This window comes from Chiroxiphia lanceolata, chromosome 3 (genome assembly GCF_009829145.1).
Source record: "Chiroxiphia lanceolata isolate bChiLan1 chromosome 3, bChiLan1.pri, whole genome shotgun sequence".
Taxonomy (NCBI): domain Eukaryota; kingdom Metazoa; phylum Chordata; class Aves; order Passeriformes; family Pipridae; genus Chiroxiphia; species Chiroxiphia lanceolata.
In genome coordinates this window covers 2,302,283-2,321,834 of record NC_045639.1, presented here as the reverse complement: position 1 = coordinate 2,321,834, position 19,552 = coordinate 2,302,283, and the positions used below count along the sequence as shown (strand labels likewise).

The 19,552-nt window shown below is 44.5% G+C and overlaps 1 protein-coding gene across 3 annotated transcripts in view; it reads right to left on the bottom strand.

Moving 5' to 3' along the window:
* VRK2 (VRK serine/threonine kinase 2) overlaps nucleotides 1–19,552 on the bottom strand; it is a 35,586-nt gene that overhangs the window by 1,263 nt on the left and 14,771 nt on the right. The window contains exons 8-14 of one of the 3 annotated variants that reach the window (XM_032681875.1): nucleotides 15,857–15,989; nucleotides 7,278–7,398; nucleotides 5,713–5,771; nucleotides 4,402–4,583; nucleotides 1,108–1,281; nucleotides 634–810; nucleotides 25–119 (exon numbers count right to left, since the gene is read on the bottom strand). In XM_032681875.1, the coding sequence (XP_032537766.1) occupies nucleotides 45–119; nucleotides 634–810; nucleotides 1,108–1,281; nucleotides 4,402–4,583; nucleotides 5,713–5,771; nucleotides 7,278–7,398; nucleotides 15,857–15,989 (921 nt within the window). In that variant the 3' untranslated portion in view covers nucleotides 25–44. The remainder of the gene's footprint in view (nucleotides 1–24; nucleotides 120–633; nucleotides 811–1,107; nucleotides 1,282–4,401; nucleotides 4,584–5,712; nucleotides 5,772–7,277; nucleotides 7,399–15,856; nucleotides 15,990–19,552) is intronic. The other 2 variants (XM_032681876.1, XM_032681874.1) reach the window with 2 other exon arrangements.

Here is a 19,552-nt window from a genome sequence, read left to right as displayed (position 1 = left end):
ATCTCCCCAGATGGTTCTGCTCACCACTGTCTTGCCTGGTGCTCTCAGGTACAGCTGTGCTTTTTCTGCTTCCCTCTCCCAGCTTGTACCGGAGTCTCCAGGCAGTGATGATCAGACTGCTTGAAGCAAAGAATTTCAGATTAATAATAAAGCTACCTTTCAAGTTGCATTTTTGTGCCTGTTAGAAACCGTCCTCATTTAACCAAGTTATTTTTTTATAGGGAGGTAAAACAGGGTGGAATCCCTTCACTAAAATATACTGAAGCTCCAGAGAAAAGGAGCACAGGGTGATCACTGAGATATAAATTATTCTGCATTATTTGTACTAAAACTTTGATTAATTTTTTCATTTCTTTTTTCCTGTAGAGTTGAAGAGTAAGACTGAAAGCATTCATTCAGCCCTTTTATGCACTAAATTAGCAATATTATTTAAGGTGAGTTAGTTAACTACTGAAATCCTCAGATTTAACAACTTAATTAATTGAGTGCTATGACCTTTAGTGTTTGTGGCAAACGCTGAGTTGGCACACACGTAGTTTAGGCTTTGTGGGATTTTGAACCCTTATTTTAAGAAGAGCTGACCTTTCCTTCTCAGGACACCAAGACTGTTGTAAGGAGAGCCCAGCCCCTCACCTTCAGTGGGTGCTCGGGCTCCGCAGTTGTGCTGTAACATCTCAGTGGCTTCTCCTCCGCCTGGCACTGCCGGCGCGTCCCGCGGGCGTGGGGCCTGCTCGGGCAGCTGGAGCTGTCCTCCTGCCCCCTGCCTTCCTTCACTTCCACAGCTCTTGCTGAAGGCTTGGCTAAGGGAGCCTGGGGAGGTACAGACAGTAACTCTGGGAGCTGAAAGGAACTCGGGAACATTCAGAGTTATCCCAGGTTTGGGCCAGGTGAGGTACTGCCCTCCTGGCTCTCATCGCCTGGGCTACAAGAGACTGAGGTTCATGTTTGGAATACTGGAAACCACTAAAAATCTGCCAGCTAACTGGGGTTTCTGACAGAGCACTTGGCCTTTTTCAAGCCCTTTTCCTCCTTGCCCACCCCAAAAGCTGGACATGGAGCTCAGGGAGCAGGCAAACTCCTGGGAGAGCTGTGTGCCCAAATCCTCACCTGCTGAGGCTCTGCTTGCTGAGGCCTCCTGTTCAGTTTAATTGGCTTTTCTTCACCCGGGAGTTGTGTCCCTGTTCCCCCAGCACAGGCTTTGTTCTGACAGGTGTTTTCTCCACCTTCCACCTTTTTTCCCTTGGGCTGAGCTGGTTTTGGTGGAGGCTTTGGTAGGCGAACCTGGGATGCACAGTGAGCATTTTATATAGTGAAAAAAGCCTGCATTTCACACCAAACTGTTCCATCTCCAGTACGAGAACACAGAATGAGAGTGATCCTTTCTCAAAAGAATATTTCCCAGCATTTTAAATATCAAGAAATGTTTTCCTCAAACCAGTACCAAGGTAGAGTTGTGCTGTATTTGGGAAGGATGCTAGAAAATAAACTTCAGGTCAGCATTTCCACAGATTCCCCAAACAATCATCTTCACCACACAGACACACCTTAAACAACTGCATCACTTTCCAAAAAGAACTTAAAGCGCTTAAAAAAATACGTATTTTACACCTAAAAATGACCGTATTCCCCACTAATGGAATTACAGGTTGGTACTGATGTAATTCATTTTTAATCTGGTATCTACAAGCTCAGTCAAGCAGGGAGCTGGTGTCACCACACTTCCTTTGGTCTCAACACCAGCACTTTCACCAGAGGGGGAAAGCTGAAAATATTTATCCAGAGCCAAAACTATGGTGAACAAATTTGAGAATTAATGCAATTAGTGTTTTATCACCTGTGTTTGGTGTGCAATCAGAACAAAGAACCAGGATGTAGCCACTGCTTTTAATGTCATCTCAGGATTAGGTTCAGATAACTATCCAGGGAGCTGTATCCTAAAATCCATGCTCTGAAACAATCCTGTTCAAGGAGCTGCTGCTCCAGGATCCCCTGACTGGTACTTACAGGTGTTTACTGGTCTTCAGAAGGGAATTAACCCCCAGCCACCTCCTTTCCTGTACCAGACTGGTACAGGTGCAATCACACGGGTCACTGGAGCCAGATTCTGCTCACAAGCAGCAAGTGAGGCAACAGTGGTTGTTTGTAGTGGCTCCCACTGTTCTTAGGCTGCCTCTTTAATGGGAGAGGTGTTTGGTGAACGGGAGAAGTCCAAAGGGAATGCTGAGATGAAGAGTCAGACCTGGGATCACTCCAGACAGTGCCATGAAGAGATGCAGTGGGAAGAGCCTGCCTGTCATGCAGCACTTTGTCAGGACTGCAGCACCAAGTGCACCAGGCCCCTGAAATGCAGCATTTTCTGAAAAGGGCAATACATGTGGAGAGAGTTCAGTTTTCTGCCCTCTCTACTTGCAATAAGTCCTCCTTAAATCCTTTGAATAACCCTAAAATTGCCTTTCTGCAGCTGTTGTGCAGTGACTGTTAGAGGAAACTGGCTCGTGTCAGCAGCAGAACTGCAGGAACACACTCCAGTACAACCCAGGTGATCCTGGCATTCCTGCTATTCCAAGAAGTGAGAGGCAGCATTACAGAATTCTCTGAAAAAGTGGTGACAGGTGCCAAGATTTAGTAATACACAGACATTCTGCTCTTGTTCCTGGCCATCAGAACCAATTCCACTTAGTCCTGTGGCACGGGAGTGGTGAGAACTGACACTCCTCATCCAGGGATTTTCCAGGGGGGTTGTGCACTTGCAAATAGCAAATTGCAGCGGCTCCTGCAGCCTGGAAGGTCAGGCTCATCTTTTATGCTGCTGACTGTCAAGTCTTAGGCCAGGCAATAAGAAGGAAATAAGATTTACTATTCAGTATCTGACTAAGAAATCAAAGGCTCCTGTGAAACAGAGATCCAACAGGATCAGCTGGAGATCAGCTAACAGCTACCTGATGCTTCCAGTCACTTCAGAAAACAGTGCAAACTTAAAACAAGCTGCTTAAATGAGCGAGGACAAAGTGGTCACCACGTCCTAGCCTTCAAGTCCTGTCACCAAAGTAGCTTTTGGTTTTGTTAACAAAAAAAAAAAAAAAATGTGATAAAACCAGAAAAGTCAATAAAATTGCTAAAATAAGTATCTGTAATTACCAAGATCAAAACCCAGTGCCTTTTCATTAAACATGAACTTTTGTTCTGCCTTCCCCAATACGTAAATAGTGCTGACAATTGGTTTGTGAGGCACTAGCTACAATAAAATGTAATTGTATCATGAGAGAAAGGTGACAATCAGGAGATCATGAAAAAATTACATATTCTCACTGGTGGTTAATTAGCCATGCAAAACCCCCTCAAACAGATATTCTCTTCTATTAGGAATGATTACTATGCAGGCCTACAGATGTCAATACCACAGTCATTCAAATACTTCTTTCCCTACTAATTGAAGGTTGTAAAGCTCTGGTGCCAAGGTTTTGCTTCCAAAGAGCTAATTTATGACTAGAAGGATATTTTATGTCTTCAGTTGCAGCAGCTACAAAACTCAGCAAATCAGAACCATCTGTGCACTGATACTTGAATCACCATTCATCTCGCAGCCTATCAGTCACATTAGTTTGCATCCTGCATTCTTGGCTCACGTGCACTTGTGATGGTCCAAAGTTCACCAGGAATATTAAAAATGGCTGGTGCCCTGACCCTGCCTTATTGCACACACAGAGCCCCACTCGGGGCCGCCGCATCCGGGGATTTCGCGGCGCAGGAGCGGCGGGACTGACATTTCCCAGCACGACTTTCTAATTACCTCACCCTCCTCTCTTAGTAAGGCTGGGCTTTATTAACTTGCAGCTTCAGACTTTACTAGAGGAAAACAGCACAGGACAGCTGCCACTTCTAAAATCCCGTGTCAGTGCAGATCATGGCCCCACACACCAGGAACGTTTCTGTCCCACAGTCGTTCCTCCTCCACACTGGGGCTGCAGGAGTGGGAAGGCAAATGACAAAGGACAGTTTGAAAGCGAGAAAATGAATTAAATGCTTTCACTAATAAAGGTAACTTTGCTTTTAATCTGGGGCGAAGGAAAAACCTGGCATTCAGGCTTGTCTTCAAGATGTTAGTGAACAAAGTCCTTGACTTCCCCATTATCCTGAAAGTAAATCATTCTGCACAGACCTCCTGCTTTGATGTGAGAGCCCGTGGGTCAAAAGGACTCATGGCAGCTCTTCCTCCTTGAGGGTTGACATTCCACTTTTTAGCAAAGCCAGGGGAAACAGGAATTAACAAGCACGGTGTATTTAAGGCAAAAGAACTGCTGTGTCAGTCTCATTTTGGGATCCGAAACCATTTCCTCCCCTGCCAAAGGAAAGGCGAGGAGCAGGAGATGTCAGAGATAATCCCAGGGCTGTCTCACTTACTTTGGAAGCTTTAGCAGCGCAGTGATTCCCTGAGCAGGCTGCCGTGGAAAATTCCAGGGGGCCATCGTAGCGCATCCCTCTGGACTCCAGGCCATCCACCAGGATTTTCTTCAGCGCTTGATACTTGGGCTTCTCATCGTAAGCTAAGCCACAAACACAGGCCAAAAACTTGGCTACTTCACCTGCGGAGAGGATTGGAGGGTAAATTCCACCCAGAACTTCAGAGAGGGTTCATCCCAACACGCCGCCAATCCCACAGCGCCAAACAAGGAGCCACAATTCCAGCGGAACACACGCTCCCGACACAGGACTGACAATATCTTGTCTTTCTGAGATGAGAAAAGGAAGGGACAGACATGGATAATAAACAAGCCAGCCCTCCACCTCTAAATCCTACAGCACCGAAAGCTATCCAAGGATAAAAAAATACCAACAAATATTGATAGTTCTATGTAAAAAAAAAAAAGTCTTTTACATTTGATGGATCATAATACTCCTTTAAATATTAACTACTGTCACCTATATTATTTATCTGCTTAGATATTACACTGGGAATGCTTTGGAAAAAATGCAACTTTTTTTAAACTTCAAATACAACTGTTGTTTTTGTGATTGCATCCTAGAAAAGTAAAGCAGCAATACTTTATCATCAAGTGGTCCAAAAAACAGGGAAACCACTGAATGGGCAGAAGTAATGCTGGTAGGAAAAACATATGGGGGGATCAAACTTTTCCTTCAGTTGAAGACCCAAGTGTATCCTAAAGCTGGAGTGCTACACCAGATATTAGGATCTGGTCAAATCCCAGCAGGAAAGATTTATTAAATACGTATACACGCCATGAATATATTTTATCTGATACACAATGCATTCCAATAATTCCAATACAAAATGCTAGGAAAACAAGGGAAGAAATCAAAAATAGATACTGGCCTTTGTTTTCCCTGGGTTACTTTTATATTTCAGTGAAGGAAGAAACAACATGACACAAACTGTCCATTCTTTTGCTCTTTGAAACTCTGAGCACTAAACCTTTGGTAGACAGTTCCTTCCTATTTCCATACTAACAGCTACTCCTGATTCCAGGACAGTCACTGCTTCCCAACACCTTGGATTACAAATGGCCAAGATCCCTTATGTCACTCCATGGGCTAATCACAGATGAGACTGAGCAAGATTATTTATTTTTGAAGACTCTGTTAAATTTTTGTTCCTTCCACTTCTCTTCTGCTTCCCCCCCCCCCCGAGTGAGACACTGAGCGTGTTCAGTGCCAGGCTGAGGAGCACCCGGTGCACAGTGCCAGGACACTTACTGCAGCTTCTGCCAGAGGAACCCCACTTCAGCACCGAGTCGGGGAGCTCATCCATGAGTCTGAAACAACACCAGAGTGCAACAACTGAATGTGGGTTTGGAGCAGGTGATTCTTCATTTGGGATTTAGGAAGACAGCAAGTCTCAGTTCCAAAGGGAGCAGACCTCCGGGATAGCTAATGATTCACAGCACTGCTTTTGAACCCACATCTCCCCTCAGCTCTGTTTTTAACCCTTTGCACACTGCTGGTTTCACCAAGTTACCTAAGTTACCTAATTCCAGGCTGGCAGCTAAAACTGCACTTTCTTTGCAAATGTTTTAAGCTTTCTAGAAGGAAAAAGAAAAGCCCTTTGAGCCGAAAAGGCTTGTTCTGATTTCAGACTGATGACTCCTGTTTATATTTTATAAATTCAGGCAGCAGTTCTGCTCTGCCTTCTGGTCATTGAGCATCAGGTTCGTTCTGCCCTGTAGCAGTGGCTGTCAAAATTCCACACAGGCAGGGCCAAAGGGGAGAGGGACTCCCACAAACTTCCTTGTGCACATCCTTGAAGCCTGTGTTTGCTATGAATGCCAGCAATGCAAGGGTTAACAAAGGAAGAATTATCGAAGCAGCTCGATTGATTAAATTGATTTCCCATTGAACTGTAGGAGTGTTCCCCTTGCAGGGGGCTGTGCAGCGCTCAGAACTTCCCCAGGAGGAATATTGGACGTGGCAGAGGAGTCAACATTTACAGCTGCAATCGGCCCGGAGCCGGTGCCACCCGGAATGTGCACATTGATTTCCATGGATCAGCCATCCCCGTCGGGCACCTCTGGGGTGACTTGCCCTACTTAAAAGTTTGCTGCCTCCTGCCACTGTGATGCTCCCTTTCTGGGTAACTGCAGGCTGCAGGTACCACGAGCAGTTCACTCTCTCAAGCCCCAACTGTGCCGGCAGAGGAAGAAAACACCACCACGCTCTGTTGCTTCAGTGAGCTCTGAGTGGGTCATGCTGGGGAAAAAAGGAAAGATTTCCACCGAGTTCCTCAGTGTTTTGGCATTTAATTGTTTGTAATGGCACTAGGCTTATATAACATTAAAAACCTACAGAAAAACATCTGAAAAATAGTATCATAGAGAAAGTTAAATAAATTGAATGCACGTGTGGAAAAACCTCCAAGAGATGTTTGTCCTTCAGAACCTATAAAGCACCCGTGAAGCTTAATGGGAACACACAACAACCTTCTGTATGTGCACCAGGGCCTGGGCTAATTTACAAATGTTTTCTTTGAAAAAAAAAAGAGTATTAGAAAAATACAGAGCAGACAAAATGCCTGTGTACTGTGCACTGGAATTCATCCTCTCTCTGCAGCAGCACAGACATAAACATGCAAAGGAGGGGAGACACGCACATAAAGTTCACATTTTAACTGCTTCCAACATCTCTCTTAATTAAGGAAAATGGTTGGAGCTTTCTCCTAAGGTGCTGTACAGCACGGAGAGCTGTCTTTTCCAGACCTGGGGAGTGCTGAGGATGCTGCAGGGTTACAGGGTGGGGTGCGTACACGTGTGGGGGTTTGTTCTTACTTGGTTTTCGCAGCCTGGACAGCCACAGGGTCCTTCAGGTTCTGCTCCCAGGGCAGCTTCCCACAGAGCCATTGCAGCATGCAGTAGCCAAGGATTTCAAGGTCACCTCTTCTGGATGGGGCTAAAATGTGGGAAAGGAGAGGGGGAGAGAAAAAAAAATACAAGTAAGAATAAGAACCTCGTCTTAGAAATAGAAAGACTTTGACTGAACTACTGCTGATGAAATATGAAAAAGCCAACTGGGCAAAGTGTTTTGTTTATTCAGCTGTACCAGCCCCAAACCGCCCCGGCACTTGGCCACAGGCCACAGACAGGCAGGGACTTGTTACTGCTGGAGTGAGGGTCAGCTTCCTCACCTCCTCCAACTCCATCCTTCCTCAGTCTGGCCTGTCACAGGGACTTGATCCCCATGGCCTCTGACATGATCCAGACAGCCCATAACCGAGTACCAACACTTTCTCAAAGAGCCAAGCAGTAAAACAAAGAAATAAATGTCTGCTGCTAAATTGCTAACACATGTTCCAGGAAGTCCATGGGGTCCACATTGGTCATGCAGGGACTCCGTGAGAGCAGACTAAACACTGATGGCCTTTCCTGTTCTCCCGCGGAGCCGTTTGAACTCGGATGCTGGGACAAAAGTGCCATCTAGTGAGCACTGACTCACCCGAGCCCGCGGCTCCGGCACCGGGAAGCGCTGGTTACTTGTAGCACAACCCAAAATGCACCGGCTGTTTAGCAAAGTCCTGGGTGAGCTTCCCACTGCTGCTTCCAAAAGGGAAGGTATTCCACTAACAACTTACTCCCACTCTGCTCAGCCCCAGCAGAACAAAAAGACAGGAGATAAATTCAACCAAAAATTAACCCCAACATCATCTACACAGGAAAACAGGTAACTGAAGTTAATCCATGGATTGACTCTTCCAAGGGAAAGAAGTGGAAATAGTGCAATATTCATAGAATTGCTACTGCTTTGCTGCTCCTCAGAGGAAACCAAACCTGAAAAAACTGAGCCAAGCAGGATGACTGCAGGATTTCTCTGTACAGTTTGCATGTCAAGGCCAGAAACTGCTCGGCGTGATTAAAGACAGACACATGCACCAGTTAAATTTATGCTTTTCCAAAATGAGTTTGTGCTTTCCAGGAAGGAAAGAAGAGCTCACGCTTGTTTGGTGCTTTCTATCCACTGTAAAGCCCAGTAGCTGAGCAGTGTGCTGCTAATCCAGCTGTAAACAGATATCATATTTTATGGGCCTTCATTAAATAAATTCCAGAAAGTCACTCAGCAAACTTATCTTTTAATTTAAGGAGTCATCTGCTAAAAGCTGCGGTGCCAACACATCATAACTGCTCCTTGTTACCCTCCACACATTATTGTAAGAGCACAAGATTAGTTTTTATACGTTCCCTATCTTAGCTGCTCTTAGGCCCAGCATTACTGAAGGCCCTGGATCCCACAGAACTCCGCTCTGTCCCTTGGGCACCGTTTATTTTCTGCACTGGATTCAGCGCCGTCCTAACGCAAGACTTGGCTCCCATATTAAAATAAAAACACAATCTCCACCACTTGCTGCTCTGTAGTGATTTCTCCAGCCATAAATCTCCCCTTAACTGTGGAACAATTCCATTCATACACGTGTTCACAACTCCTTTTTCCATTATGGCAATTCCAGATTATATCCATATAAGCCAGTGGTTTTGCCTGCAGAGCCCCTCATTTTCACACCAGGCTTTTCTGGCACCTGTTTGTGTAAGAGGGGCTACAGAAAGTGGCCCTTGGAGGAAAATTGTGAGAATTACCATGGATGGCTTTTTTCCACAGGGGATTAATGGCTGTGCATCTGTAAATAACCCCAAACCAGTCAGATTTCGCAAGGCAACCCAAAATAACTCATTTTCTCACCAAACAAGACTAAAGGTGATTTCCCAGTGACTAACGACCTTCTCCTCACCTGCAGCTCTTCCAGCCCTTCCTGCCTAACCCCGGGACAAAGGCACCCCAAACCAGGAGCTGGGAGCAAGGAAGCCTTGGATAACACCAGCCCAAAGCCACAGGAAAAAGAGGTACATGGAGCTGAACCAAACTTCCCCAGAAATCCAAGGGGAAATGTTTCACAGAGACAGTAACTCCCACATCCCTTTATCTCCCAGGTCACCACAAGTGCTGCTAAATAAAGACATTTACATGTGTTTTTCATAGAACCACATGGAAATGTCAGTGTTGGATTCTTTGGCTGTGCTTATTTCTCTCTGCTCCATCATCAGCTCACCATAAACTAAATTCCTCAAATTTTTAAATCATTCAGATTCTTGTTAAAAAGTATTTGACTAATCTTTAATGAATTAATATTGTCTATGAACAGTGGAATTATTAGATTTTCCCTTCCAAATAGATAAATTTCAATGATATGTTTACTTGGAAAAATAAATCTGCTCACACAATTGAAGATTACAGGAATTCTTGATAAACATCAACAGAGAGAAATCAATCTGCTTTCATTTTAAATACGACAGCCAGGCAAAAATAAAACAATTCTGCTTGATAACTTGTCACTGTTATGAGAGTGTACACTCAAAACAGGGCTTATTTAAATCAAATTCTCTTCTCTGCAGACTAAAAACTTGCTGGTTTTTTTTTTCCCTTCTTTTTTTAGTAGATGTTTGATTTCTGCTTTTCTACTCACAGGAATTTTTGACTATTATTTTAGTCTCACAAAATACTATTTGATGGGAACATATTGGTGGTATTTTATTTCACAATAATTTGAGAGTTTAATTTTTTAATTTGAGGAGTTAAGGCCTGATTCTGCCCTCGGTCCTGCCAAGATAAGTCAGGACCAACTCCACCAAAATGAATGAACTCACAACCACATCACTGAAATCAGAGTTTTATGTGCACCACAAACACACTCAACACACAGGCACAGGGTTCAAAAATAACTCAGAGTAACAAAACTAAAGCAACTCACCTTGAGAAGAAAATACACTGGATTTACAACTACCTGAGCTCTAAATTATATTCAGATTATTATTTCAAAATAGATCATAAAAGATATCACAGCAGCCACAATATGCTTTGAAAACTAAACTGCTCCCAAGAACTCATCTGCAACCCACACAAAAATTGGAGTTTTCCTCCACAGCCCCTATTTAGCTGATTTTCTCTAGCCTTTTGTAAAGACCTGGGAGGCCAAGGAGTGCCAGATGAACTCTGCTCGTTGTTAATTAGCACTGTTACATCAGAATTTTCACTATTAGTGATTTTTCCCATTAGAAGCTTTTTGTAAAAAGGATCATTTTGGTTGCTCTTGTTTCATCCTCGTGCAGAGGCACCTCCAGTTCTCCCTGGCAGCACACAACACAAATGCCTGTAGTTCACAGACAGACCTCACACCAGAACTGTTAACCATGGAGGAAAGGAGGGTTCACATGACCACAGTGAAATATAACTCTGATAAAAATGTATCATCACCAAGTGATATAACTCAAGGGTGAGATGATTAAAAAACCAGGCAAATACAAGACTTGCCAAAAATCCGTGGCTCTGCTGGGGGCAGGAGAAAGGAAAAGACCCCAAAAAAAGGTGATGATGAAGTAGTGCCTCCCCCCAGTCCTGGTCAGTGTGAGGAGCTCACTGCAGCAGGAGGGACCAGCTGATGGTGGGTGGCTGCAGGAGAAAGGTCAGAGAAATACAGTTCCATTTACAACACACTGCAGTGCTTGGAAGCCATTCTGTAGAGTTATCCAGTCTCAGGGCAAGTGCCAGCTGGGAACGATCCCTCCTCTCCTCATGTGCAGCCCTGCACCCTCAGCCTGGCATGGTGAAGTACTCACTGACAATAACCACCACCATGGAAAGCTGAAAGGAAAATCCAGTGCAAACATGGCACCAGCACAGCTGGAGCACTGCTCTTCCACATGGCAAAGAGGGACTTTTCCTGTGCCAGCCGTGGGCTCTCTCTCTCTCTCCTAAGCTGGGATCCTACGGCTCCACACTGGACGGGCCGAATGGCTCACGGGCGCGGAACACGGAGCAGAGCTGGCAGGAGGGAATGATCAGGACTGGTGGAATGGGATGGGCTGACAGAAAGAGGGCTGGGGTCCTGATCCAGAGGGGAGGATGGAAGATGCAAGGGAAGTTCACCACGAGGTGTGGGCGGGACAGAAAACGGTGGTGGCAGGAGATGAGGTACCTGGTCGGAAGCAAAAGGTTCCAAGCTTGCAGTGAGGAGAACGTGTGGCAGGAGAGGGGACGGGGAGTTTTACTCTTCTCTCACATCTGTGTGGCAGAAAAAGAGAGTCACAAAGGTGAGGGCCTGACAAGTAGGTGTGGGGGAACACGTCTCTGAAGTTCTGGTGTGGAGAACAGCCAAAATGAAACAGCCCCTTCCCAGCCACACTCCTCAGCCGTGACAGAAAGTTGTAACACCCCTCTTATTTTTGCTGCTTCTGGACTTTCCTGGCAGGACAGAATAAGCTTGGAGAGGTGGTTGTAGGACTATCCAATCTTCTCCTTGTTAAAACCTGACTCTTCTTTCCCTTACAGCCACCTCCTGCTCTTTCTTGTGCTGGGCACACATTTCTAATCCAACTCTCAGGAACTAAACCATCTCTTTATTTATTTCACACTGTAAAGTTCCACCCATTTTTTTGCCAGACCGGTTATATTTTCCTTTTATTATTTAGGATTTACAGTTTGTCCTGCACACAGTCTTTGGGAAACACATATCAAACTGCAGCAAATCAATAATTCATTTGACCAACAACAAAAAAAATCCTGCAGGCTCCCTGTGAATCCTAACTATGCATGGACAGGTGCCAAATAAACCTCTTGATCCAGAGCCATTTAGAGCTCTGTTCTCTGGAAGCAGGCTCAGAAGGAATGTGTTTCCATAGGTGTTTATATTCCTGCACATCCTTCCTCACAAAATGAACCCTGCATACATTCCAGTCAATCCCTGCATGTAACAGAACAGGAACAATGGCCAGGCAGAGCTGTGTCTTTAATATCAAACAGCAGCAGCTCTGTCAGAGCAGGGGGAGAACAGGAAGAACTGCAGAGCTTTCCCTGCCCTCACCCAGTGCCAGCACTGCCCTGGACAAACAGTGCCCAAGCGTTCTGACGGATCTCGAGGAGCACATGTTGGAATAACCCCGTGTGAGGGGCACAGAGAAGCCTGTCAGAAGTCCCCACTGCTGCATGAAGCAGCTTTCCTGTTCCAGATGTACATACAAGTCCTGCCTGGATTTTGGTGGAGCTCCCGATGTGGTGGGTGGCAACTCTGCTCTGAGTCGCTGCAGAACACTGAGAAGGAGGAGCAGAATCATCTCAGAATCAATGGCAAACACAAATATCTGCTGGAGGGAATTCAGCACAGACAGTTCATACTCTTATGTTCATCAATGGTAGCAAATTAAAACTGGTCTTACACACTCAATGCCCGGGCCTGGAGTATTTAAAAGCCCTCAATATGTGAAGCGTGGTGCATCTCCAGAGAAATTAGGTATTGACTGCACGCCTCAGTGAGCAGGGAATCTGCAAAAATCCATAGCAGCCATTGATCCAAATATTACTTTTTAACACTAACTATGTAACAATTTTTTAAATGTACACTGGGTACAGTTATAATTCTCTTTAATTATCAATCAACAAGCCAAAGTGTAACACTGTTTATACAGCATGGTCTTTAAAAATGGATCCAGTGAATACACTCCGACCCGATGCCCGAACTATCAATGCAGTTGTGCTACAGGAAATTGGTATCAAAATAGACAGGGTTTCAATTTAAAACACCCACACAGTGGTTGGGATGGGATCCTGCCACCAGATACTGGCTTCATGAAAGGAGGTTATATCAGCTCCAAGCATTGCCAAGAGGCACTTTTGAAAGCAACAGACTCATAATTTTGTTAAAGTTTCAGCGTGTACCTCAAATTTCTGTATATATTCAGTAGCTGCTTCATGAGCAAGTCAAAATGTGCTCATTTGTCTGGCTCAGTGCTGCTCAGGGAGGTTGAGATATTTATGTTGCTACACACATCTGGGAAATGCCCCCTGGAAAGGATCTCATTTATATAAAATAACATTTAAAAATTAGAACTACATTCCTGGAGCATCGAAATTAAAAAAAAAACCTCCTCTGTGAAAAGCTGGGTACCACCAGAATGAGGGCTGTCCTTATTTGCCAACAGTGTTTCAACACTTCCCAGAAGAACACCTGAATGTCCTGAAACTTCTCCACAACTCCAAACCTCACAACAAGGGATGAGGGAAACCAGTCACTGTGTTCTGCCCTCTGGACCTGTGCACTCTCCAAAAGACATGGCTGCAGATGCACCTTTTCCCTGGGATGTTGAGAGATCTGCTGCAACTGGGAAAACTGGTAATTTGACCTTAATGGGTTCAGGCTGTTTGTCGTGGTTTAACCCCAGCCAGCAGATAAAGCACCACAGAGCCACTCGCTCACCCCCTGCCCTCCCTGGTGGGATGGGAAGCAAAACTGGGGAAAAAAAAAGGAAAAATTGAGGGGTTGAGATAAGTACAGTTTAATACTTGAAATAAAATTTAAAAAAATAATAATTAAAAGGGGCATAACAAAGAGAGAGGGGAATAAAATCCAGGAGAGACAGGTGGTGCACAATACAGTTGCTCAGCACCCACCTGAGCAGCGTTGGGCCCCTCCCAGCACACCCCCCAGATTATCCACTGCCCAGGTCATTCCACGTTTTGGAAAAGCCCTTTGGCCAGCTCAGCTCAGCTCCCTCCCAGCTCCTTGTGCAGCTCCTCACCTGCAGGGCATGGGAACTCCACAGTCCTGGATTCAGGGAAAGCACAGCTCAGCAACAACCAAACCATCCTGTGTTATCAGTGCTGTTCTCACCCTAAACCCAAACCACAGCACTGCACCAGCTGCTGCGATGAAAATTAACTCTCTTTTGGTTTCTGGAGTCCTCCACTTTTAACCACTTCCATCCTGGCTTTAGCCACTTGAAATGGTTTATCTAAGCCACAGATTGCAAAACTTACACTTCCACCTGCACCCAAGTCTGTAAGACTTCCCTGCACTTTCAAACAAAAGGAATTACCTGTCCAGTAATCACACACTGTGACCAAACATCTACCAAACTAGATGTTATAACCATCCAACTGCCAAATCCCAAACACTCCAGCTTCCACTATTCTTCAAACAGCATCCACATCAAACACACAGCCACAGTGCTCACACCACCAGGCAAAGCAGAGTCAGAGCTCCAGAAAACACCCTGTGTGCTTGGCAGGGCCAGAAGAGCCCAGAACAGATCCCTCCTCACCACAAAATACTTTTTAGCAGGTGAAAAGGTGCAATTGTCTCAGCAGGAAATACTTGACAGTCTTATTTCATTTTTCCTAATGACCAGAGTTAAACGACTGCAGGTTTTAACAGCTCCGGCAAATTATCAGGCCCCTCTACATTACATGGTCAATGGGCCTTTTAATAGAAAAAGCAATAATATACAGTTGTTTGTGCCAACTAAAACTCGTTAGAAAGTATTAGTTTAAGGTAACAGTTCAGCAGCTATTAACAAGCACAAATTTCTGCACTTATCCCTCGTGCCAGGCTGGCAGCAGCAAACCAGTCCTTTTTAGAAGATCTTCGGGGTGGGGAGGGGGAGAGGGGAAAGGAAAGTTAACAAAAAGACACTTTCATAGCAAGAGTCAAACTTTTTCAATAATGACCATTTTTTTCACTAGCATAACATTAGAATTGACTTTTTGTCTTGCTGACATAGCAACTAAGAAAGTTGTGTTGCATTGACCATATTGATTGTGAACAATGCAGCCATCAGTGGGACTTTACACCATATATTTTCAATATTGACCTCCCAGTCCCTTTTCCATGGCTCCATGGGTCTGCTATTGGATTTGGACTGCAGTGTAATAAACAGCTAAGGTTTAATTAATGGTAAATGAATACAAGACATAGGTTATGACTTTAACTAATTAGGGAATTGTTGAATTAAGTCTGCCTTGGAATGCAAGGCAGTACAATCAATATCCAATAAAAGGACTATGTATGTAATTTACCTGCAAATGTGTTTCCAATACCATCAAAGTGAGTTTAAATAAGTAAGATATATGAAAGGCTACTGGAAAAAGATTTCAAAAAGTTAACGCTTTATGGCTTCAAAAAAGGTTTTTCTCCTTGCAGAAGGAATGTCATCCTTGAAATATCCTCCCATAACACAGATGGTGACACTCAGGCACAGCTCTCCCTAAAGGACAGTGCACACTGGAAATGTTTTCCCTTCCCAATACAACATTAGCAAACAGTGCAGCAAACACCAACCAGTGCTCCCAACATGGACCAATTCAATGTAATGGTGAGCTCTTCTCAGGGGGTCTTGGTCTGCAGAGCCTTCCAGGGTCCATCCTGCCACCCCCCCCTTCCCTCCCAGCCCTGGAGAAACATTCCCAGGAACAGGAGGAGGTCACCACCCGAGGGGCAGAGCAGCCCCCAGCCTGCTCCTGCTGTGTACATCAGCTCCCACGGCCCGATTACTCATTCTGTAATCACTCATCTGAAATAAAAAAAGAGACCTACCTACTCCCTTGTGGGCATCTATGCTGGTAAACTCTATTGTCCCATTATGGCCCTTCCTAGGATTTTCCTGATACTGTTTGTGGTTCCCATTGGGACAATATCTGTAGGCAAGTCCATAATCTGCAAGATAAACCTGGAAGACATGAACAGACAAATGAATAATGCCTTTGTCCTTTGAAAGTATAACCTTTATAATTAAGTCTTAAGAAACTGATAGGTTAAGGACAGCCTTAGATCTAAATTTTATTAAACCAAATGGTGCCTCAGGATAAAATACGTACAACTGGGGGCTATAACAGCTGCCCTCCCCATTTAAATCCTTCCACTACTATTCTCTTCTCTTACTCCAGAGTGGAGCGGAATTTCAGTCATTTTATTTTGTTCCTAAGCTCTCTGCTCTCCAGGTGGGCATCCAGACATCATAAACTGCAATATGCCTTTTATGCAGCCTCACGTTGCTTATGGGACCCCTTCCTGTCCTCACTCAGGCAGGCACAGACACACAGCCCTGGCATTTGAAGCTGAAAAAGAACAGCTCAGGAGAGCTGAGTTTCACTTTGTGTTCTGCTGCTGCCTGTCAAGACAAACTGCATGTGCCAGGTGGCTCCTACACCTCTATTTCTCTGTGGGCATAGGGCACCCAGCACTGCATCGACTCTGCCACTCACACAATTTACAGGAAGGGCACAAACCCACCCTGTGAAGTTCAGATTAACGTGTTCCACCCTCCAACAGGGCTGGACTTAATGCATGCACATGGTCAGTCAGTGCAGCACAGCTGACAGGCAGCAACTTGTTGAAAGCAGCTGGAATTTAATCACAGTCTGTCCCCCCCAGTATTCCATAGGTTATTTTCTCAGTCATTTCCACACTCCCACCTGGCCTTTACCCTGTACATCGACCAGTTCTCACAATAGGTAATTGCTTTTTTAAATAAATATCCAAGGATGGTATTTTCCCTTCAAAAAATAATGCTACAGACATTTATATTGCCAATGGAACCGATTTCTGGGGCAAAAGCTAAATCATCTGAAGGCACATAGAGATCACTTCTACTAAATCTTACTATATGATAAAGAAAATCTTTTTCTTAGTCGAACCTTAGCTTTGTTTCCTCTTTACCTAAAAACTAGTTTATGCTATCAAAGTCTAAAATAAACTCTTCTGTCCCTCAGTTGTAATTTAATTATGTCACTCCTGGCAGAGGCAAAACCAACAAACAAAAAACCCTCAAGAAAACGCATTATTTTGTAGCACGTTCTGCTGAACTGCTGATTCCTCTTTGTGCTCCAGGCAGCTTCCAATGCTGGGATTGCTGCTCTCTTGGTTTTACTGTTCCTGCTGCAGCATCTGAGCTTATCTGGAGCGTGTGAGCCGGGCTGCAGCGCTCACTTCCTGCAGGGAGAGGGCTTTTAAGATTATCCAGGCTGTGTTTCACCTGACAGACCACACAAACTGGGATACGAGACGAAAGACCGGAGGCACCTTTTGAAAATCTGGGACAAGGTATAAACTGTGTTGGGTTGACTGGTTTGATTTTCTCCTGCATCTGTTCTCCAGCGTATTCCTGGTGCTCTGGTACCTGTCCCAGTTGAGCCCCCAGTCAGTTAGGCAGAGAACTAACTTAAACTACACTAATATCAACTTTTGTGAGGCTTCTGCATCCTCTGTGGGCTGGGAAGGAGAGAGGAGCCTAGAAAGGAATATTCTTCTCAGGCCAAGTGGTATCTTTTGGATTTCACTTGGCTAGACATTTCTGACATGTACAGTAAGATAAAACACCTTTAAAAATTAAGGCTGTGCCTTATATTAAAATGAGGGGAAAACCACACCCAAAGCACCTCTGGCAGCTCTCTTGGTTTGGGCTTATGTGACAGACACTCCCCTGTGACAGCCCAGCCCTGGTGCTCTTTCAAACTACCTCAACAACAGGCCAGCCAGAAAGCAGCCACAAATATTTGCTAGTCAGATTTGAAGTATGCAAAAAAAAAAATAATCATAGAATCATAAATAAATCACAGTAACTATGAACTCTTTCTTTTAAAGCAACTCCATTAATGTACTCCATTTTTAAGCAATGCATTTGCTTAAAATACCTTCAGTAGTAGTATCAGCAGAGAGGTTTTCAATCTATACTGAGAGTGAGAAGTAGTTTTTCCACAAACATGTGACAAAAGCCTCCTGGCCACCACCAAAAATCAATCCCCTTCAGCTTGTACCAAACCAGCACTGCCCCGTTACAACCTTGCCATGGCCATTATCACAATGACTGTGTTATTTTAAATTACCATTAATTTCATTTCATCAATTCTCATTATAACCCTTTCATCATTAAAGAGATATATAGTTCTTTATAGCTGGTTGTCACTTTTTGATAATGTAACACTTTGTGACCTTCCAAATTTGCTCAGAGCACAGTAGAGGTAGTTAATGAATTCAGAGTTGTTGCAGGTTTTTTTAAGGTATAGGGATGGAGAAAAGCAGATGAATAATGAGGAATATTGAGAAAAATTAAGCCAGTGTTAGTAAGTGTTTCGATACCATAAATATTTTTCACCTGCATGCTTTTTATAGGAACAACAAAACAAATAAGAACAAAAAGAGAACAAAACAGAGCAGAGCAAGACAAACAAGACACTGGAATAAGGAATGGGAAGGTGGATGGTGAAGGTGCAGCAGGGACACTAGCATGGAACAGCTGGGTTTGGCTGTTACATTGTACACTCCTTCCCACTCACTCACTTATTTTAGAGTCCTGTTTTTGTTCCAGTTTCTCTCCTTTACACATCCCAGTCTGCACCAGGCTCTGCTCTGTCATTAACAGATGTTGTTACAGACTAAAAGCCAGATTCCTGAAGTCTTTGCACTGGATTTCAAGCAAACAGGAGTGTGCCCACCTCATCCCAGTGCACAACCACGCAGGCACAAACAATTACCTGTGGGCACGAGCAGCCAACCAGAGTTTGAGCTGCCCCCCTGCCCTTCCTGTGCACGACTCCCCCCCAGGGCTGGAAGTCCTGGATATCTGCTAAACATGGACAATTCCTACAGCCTGTACACGTTCTGATACACAACTGCACTCAGCTGGGGGGTTATCACCCTGCCCCTTGGGATTCTCCTGGTATTCCCTTTATCTTGAAGTACCCAGGGCAGATTTAGTGCTGAAAGGATGACAATATGGTGATTTTCTCTGTACATTTTCTTTCCAGTGGTTCCATTACCAGGCTTGTGTCATGTCTGTAAATAATTAAGTAGATACCTACTAATCAGAGACAGATTGGTTGCTAATGGCCACGGTGCTGTCAAGTTCAGTTGGACACAACTACAAACAGGGCAAAGACCCTGGACAGGAAGTGTGAAGTTTAGTGTTTGGGACAGAAATAGCATCTCTCACAAAGCAGAAGCCAAGGAGAGAGGAAAGCAGGTTGACAAAGAGACAGGGGAAGGGGCACGGGGTGTCTCTGCATTCCTAAAAACACCTGAAGGAGAACAGAAAAGATTTTCATTTTTTTCATTTCACCTGCTCTTTAGCAAGTCTGTCATAGTGGGCTAAAGAGCAGGAATCACAATGATTCTGCTCACAATGAAAAACAGCTCCAAGTTGGAATTGTTTTCATACAAGTTTTCCCCATATGATCAGTGTGTGATCTCTCTATTTCCTGTGCTGGTCCAATGAAAGCTGGTCTTAATAGTTAT